This window comes from Chionomys nivalis, chromosome 1 (genome assembly GCF_950005125.1).
Source record: "Chionomys nivalis chromosome 1, mChiNiv1.1, whole genome shotgun sequence".
In the NCBI taxonomy this organism is placed as follows: domain Eukaryota; kingdom Metazoa; phylum Chordata; class Mammalia; order Rodentia; family Cricetidae; genus Chionomys; species Chionomys nivalis.
In genome coordinates, this window is record NC_080086.1 from 184441542 (window position 1) to 184447541 (window position 6000).

Genomic DNA, 6000 nt, shown 5'->3' on the forward strand with positions numbered 1-6000 from the left:
GCAGATCCTTTTCATTCATTCACACTATAGGAACACAGTAGACAAAGCATCACAAAACACGGCAAATTCAAAGTACTTAATTATTCTTGCCTAGGTCTTCCGACTTAAAATCTAATTTTAAAATCCTATTAAATCGAGTTATCTGGCTCATGCTGTGCAAAGTAGGAGAAGAGAACAATGTTCTAAGTGTCAATTGGGTATAGCTTCAGTAGGTAGAACCCCAGCTTCATATCCCCATGGTAATAGCATTTATAAGTGTATTGTTTTTAATATTTCTGCTTCTTAAAGATAAATATTTTAACTTACTTGCTCACATTTTTGAAAAGAATAATGCAACTGGGGTGAGCATGTTAGACTTACTCAATATTACAACAGCAAAAAGTACAATGATACTTTCTCGACTTCTACAAATTTAATCAACAAATGTTTTCTGAGCACCTACTACATACAGGCATAGCACCTACAGACAAGCTTCCTGGGGAGAAAACAATGAACCAATCTTAAGAAGTTTTCATTAAGCAAATTTCTTATTTACAACTTTTTCAGGAAAAAAAACTTAAGAAATCTATTGCTCTGCAACATATTTAGGTGTTGCAAGTCTGATTCTCAGTTATAAGTAGATTTTGTTTCCTATCTAATCAGCTTCATTTTATTCTACAAAATCCATATTTTCTTTAAAACAATGAATGGCAACACACCCTTGAAACAAAACGAAAATAACAAAAATCTCTTCCTGTTTCCCCCAAATCTGCCCATATTCATTCTCTTCTCTGGCAACTGCAAAGATCTGTTGGGCAGTCCCTCACCTGAAAAAGAGTTTGGAGATAAAGCTGGCTTTCTCTAAAGGCGACTTCTGCATGATGTCTCCGTGGTGCACTGAGGTCTGTGTCCCGCCAGGTTCAGGTTGGACTCGACCTCTGAATATCCAGGACCCGGCCGATGCTTTTGGCTCTTCCCCTTTTCTGGGACCTGCGGTGATGTCATTTGCTTCCAATTTCCCCCAACCAACTGGGTCCCACACACCGCCCCTTCCCTCTGTTTTCTTCCCCCGCCTCTACAACCCAGGTTAAAAGCCAACGCTGCCTAGCCCAGCCCCACAGCCACTGCTCTCCACGCCCCGCGCCCGCCCCGTGCGCTCCTTCCTCCTGCGAGCCTTGCGCGCACCCGCCCGCCCGCCCGCCCGCCTGCCTGCCCGCCCGCGCCTCCTCATTTTCCCGGTTCTCACTCCCAGCGCCTTCCTGCGCTCCTTGTATCTCTACCTTCTGGAGGTAGCAGCTCAGAATTCAGGTTCGGAAAAACCGTGGCAAATCTGCGGGGCTTACAAGTTCTTCTAGGTAGGACCAAGGACCATTCACTGACCTCCTTAGCTACTAGGAGCCTTTCTTCTCTCTCTTTTCCTTCTCTCTCTCCCACTTCTCCGTCTTCTCTTTCTCCCTCTCCTCCTTCTCTTAGTCCTTGTCTGCCTTCAATTCTTTCTCCTTCTTGTTCTCGTTTTTCTCCTCCTTCTTCTTCTCCCCCTCCTTCTCTGCTTTCATCTCTTTCTCCTCCTTCTCCGCCTTCATCTCTTTCTCCCCCTCCCCAGCCTTCATCTCTTTCTCCTCCTCCCCAGCCTTCATCTCTTTCTCCTCCTCCCCCGCCTTCATCTCTTTCTCCTCCTTTATCTCTTTCTCCTTCATCTCTTTCTCCTCCTCCCCAGCCTTCATCTCTTTCTCCTCCTTCATCTCTTTCTCCTCCTCCCCAGCCTTCATCTCTTTCTCCTCCTCCCCCGCCTTCATCTCTTTCTCCTCCTTTATCTCTTTCTCCTCCTCCCCAGCCTTCATCTCTTTCTCCTCCTTCATCTCTTTCTCCTCCTCCCCAGCCTTCATCTCTTTCTCCCCCTTTATCTCTTTCTCCTTCATCTCTTTCTCCTCCTCGGCCTTCATCGATTTCTCCTTCATCTCTTTCTCCTTTTTCTTCGCTTTCTCCCCCTTCTTTTCCTTCTTTTCCTCCACCTTCATCTCTTTCTCCACTTTTTCCTCCTTTTTCACTTTCTCTCCCTCCTCCTGTCTCCTTAGCTTCTGGCTGAGTTACAGTTAACTTTTCAAGATCCATTTTGAAAAGATGAAAGTGTGGCTTCTCTGTATCAAAGAACAGACTCAGAAAACTGCACAGTTCCACGGAAATCTGAGGTGTCCACCTCAGCAAGTCCTTCAAGAGCTGGACAAGACCTAAGCTCTGTTGACTGAGGCTCTAGGGTAGCCGTAGTGGCTCAAACACGTATGTCACAATTCCCTGATATGTCATAATTACAGCAAAAGCCCTAACAAGGAAAGGGAACTGCTGCTTTCCCCTATGAGGTACGCGTGTGTCATTCATATATATCACAAGGCCCTGATGTGCCATAATTACAGCCAAAGTCATCGAGGACAAAGGGAGCTACTGCTTTACCCATTTCCCACTCAGCATGTGTTCAGTGTATGGTGTGGCCTTTGTGTTTCAGAAGGCTTTTATGTGTGTGTTAGACAGCGACAACTGGGCTGTCTAAACTAAATGACCCTCCTTTAGATTTCCTTGCCTTGCTAAGCAAAATATCTTGAGTAAAACACTGATAGGAACTGGGAGTTACTGAAGCAAAGGTATCCTGCTCTCTGAGAGAATGCCTGTGCCTTTAGTTCCTGAGGACTTTGAGAGTTGTCCAGGCTATGTGCCTTCCTTCCAAGCTTTAGGTGCGAGAATTTTGTGTCCAACAAAGAACCTGCCGACACAAATTCCCAAACCCTTTTATGCCAAAAGAAGTCAAATAGAGTTTGGATTAATTTTTTTTCTTTTATTGGAAATAGAATTTTCTTTTTATTTAAGCAGTGGTGGCACAGATCTCTGAGTTTCGGGCCAACCTGGTGTACAGAACAAGTTTTAGAAGAGCCAGGGCTACACACAGAAACTCTGTCTTCAAAATAACTAAAACCAACCAAACGAAAACAAAACAAAAGAAAGAAAATGTGTTTCTCCCCCTCACGCACTACATCCTGATTACTGTTTTCCTCCTCTACCCCTCCTAGTTCCTCCCCACCTACCCTTCTACCTGTATCCATTCTCTTTCTGACTCTCATTAGAAAACAGAGAGGCATCTAAGGGATAATAATAAAATAAAAAGATAAAACAAAAACTAACACACTGGAACTGGACAAAACAAACAGAAAAGAGCCAAGAAGGAAGGCACAAGAAACAGAGACCCATTTGTTTGCACATTCAGGAATCCCATACAAGCACTAACCTAAAAACCATAATCTACATGCAGAGGGCCTGATGCAGATCATGCAGAACCCATGTAGCTGCCTCATGCTCTGTGAGTTCATATGAGCTTTGATTTAGAGGAACTTGTTTTCAGATATCCCCTCTTGCTCTTGGACTATTTCTGCCGCCTCTTCTTCAGGGTTCCCTGAGCCCTAAGGTGAAAGGTTTGATGGAGACATCACATTTAGGGCTGAGTGTTCCAAAAGAAGAGTTTGAGATAAAAAAAAAAAAATCAAAAATTAAAATGTTCTGGCTTGATTCTTGCCTCACCATCTAAACACAGGGTGTTTACTTGTGAGTTATCTGAATTTTTATTTGCGGCCATCCAGCTACAACACAAATAAAATATGTATTTCATAACACTGCTAAGACAAGAAAATGCACTTAAATTAACGAATCATGGCCAAGAGGTTTTACAGCTCTTCTTTCCATATCTACATTACCCTTTTTCTTTATCTTAAAATACTTGTAAAGACATTTAACTTTTAGTATTCTATATGTTATTTAAAAAATAGCAGAAATTATAAATCAAAGTTACAGACAGACACTAGGGGAAACCTTCAGTATTTTCTAACTCAGTATTTTCAAGTACTGTATTTGTGTTTTTCTCACTCCGTTATGACAAAAGTTGAAACTCAGTACTCACTATCAACTTCTCCCAGAATCTTTGCCCCACCCTTATTCTGTTGTTTATAAGTACTGGTGTGACACATCAAATGTGATGCTCAGATTCTGAAACTAATTTGTTATAAGTTCCTCTTTGCTCTCGCCATCATGTGACTCTAGATGAAGGATTAGATTCCAAAGATCATCAAAGCTGACCAAGCTATATGACTTCAGGAGATCTTAAGCTTCTTCCTCTTCAAAGGACAATGAAAAGGATGAGTTCTTTCATTTTCCATAGATCATTCATTCAACAGTCATGGGCATACATGCTATTATGCCAGTTGATGAAGCAAGCGTCCAAGGGAATAAATGTCTGTAATACTGGACTCAAAGTCAGATGTGATCCCAAACACTCGGTCCCATCAGTGTGAAGCATTACTTGTAATCAAATCTCCCATCCAGCATTCACATTATGTCACCACAGCCTTCTGTCTCCTCAGATTAGTTTCATGAAGTCAAAACTTCTACACCTGCTCAACAATAAGACAAGAAAGCAGAAACCTAAAACCAAGATGTCACTGGAGTTATATATCTTTGATAAATCTTATGTAAACATAATCCATTCTAAGAGTATATATTACATGAGCACAGGAACACCTTAGATTTTTATCATGAAACATCAAATCCCAAACTTGTTTGGACAGAAGATTTTAAAAAGTAGACATGTCCAAGTGAAGTAACTGAGATATGATATACAGAATTTATGTCTAGGTACATAACCTGACACAAATGTGAAAATATATCAAAAATGTTCAGATATAAAGTTGTGAATGAAATTCTCAAGGGGAATAAGAATCTCAAGGAGAATAAACAGATCAGGATGAACATGAGAGGTGATAGTAAAATATAGTAGCTTTCTCTTCAAAATAATCAAATACCAGCTCATATCATCCTATAACATTATTGCAATAGCTTATAATCATTAGACTATTACTATATATCCTGAGTACAATTACAAACATACAGCGGAATTCACCTCATTTAACCAAAAACACGTTCATAAACAGGTAATAAATATCATGTACCTCATAGGAAGGATCTGAGGAACAAAGATGTATTGATTTCCAAATTAAGTTGCATGGCTGGTAATAACAGAAGTGGCTGCAACTCAGTGGCAGAACATCACTTAGTATGGACCATAGTTCTGGATCCCATTCACAGAGTGATCAGTCAGTAACAATGAAAGAGGAAAATGGGATTTGAAGGTAAGCAGCATTTCCTGAGCTAAGGGACTTAAAAATTACACACTGTTCTGCAGGACTGACTGACATTTTAGGAGAGCTGATCTTCAGTACAGATGAGTAATGGGCATTCTTGTGTATACTTCTAAAGGTACACTAAGAAGAGAGCACCACAAGAGGAAAAGAGAAAGGGACAGAGTGGGAAAGTGGATGGAAGGAATGAAGGAAGCAAGCAAGGAAAAAGTAATCTATGCAAACTGTCTCAGTGGATGACCCCCTCATCTTCTTGATTTCCTTGCTCATACTCTCACTCCTTCCACTCTTCAACTGGATCTTGGGAGCTCAGTCCAGTGCTTCCATGTGGGTCATGGCCTCTGTTCCCATCTGTTGTTGGACACGGTTCTGTGGTGATATTTAAGATAATCATCAGTCTGACTACAGGGTAAGGTCAGATCAGACACTCTCTCCTCTATTGCTTAGGGTCTTAGCTGGGGTCATCCCTGTGGGTTCTTGGGCATTTTTCTAGAGCCAGATTTCTTGCTAACTCCATAATGGCTCCCTAAATCAAGGTATCTCTTTCCTTGCTCTCATATCTGTCCAACAGTTTGCTTGAGCTAATGGGAGCTCACCAACTCCAACTGAACTGGGAGTGAACGAGCATGGGAACAACCAAGCCCCTCTGAAGGGGTTTGACAGCTGGGCAGACTGAGGGGTCACTGATAGTGACGCTGGGATGTGTCTCTGCTGCATATACTGGCTTCATGGGATTCTATTCTCTTTGGATGTAAATCTTGCTCAACCTAGATGTAGTAGGGAGGGCCTTGGACTTTCCACAGGGCGGGGTGCATGGCACTCCCTTAGGGTTGGAGGGGTGTGGGGA

The 6000-nt window shown here is 42.1% G+C and overlaps 1 protein-coding gene across 1 annotated transcript in view; it reads right to left on the reverse strand.

Moving 5' to 3' along the window:
* Cftr (CF transmembrane conductance regulator) overlaps positions 1 to 1020 on the reverse strand; it is a 142080-nt gene extending 141060 nt beyond the window's left edge. Inside the window, exon 1 of the mRNA XM_057770020.1 lies at positions 807 to 1020. Coding sequence (XP_057626003.1) covers positions 807 to 859 — 53 coding nt within the window. The 5' untranslated portion in view covers positions 860 to 1020. The remainder of the gene's footprint in view (positions 1 to 806) is intronic.
* Positions 1021 to 6000: the final 4980 nt, after the last annotated feature.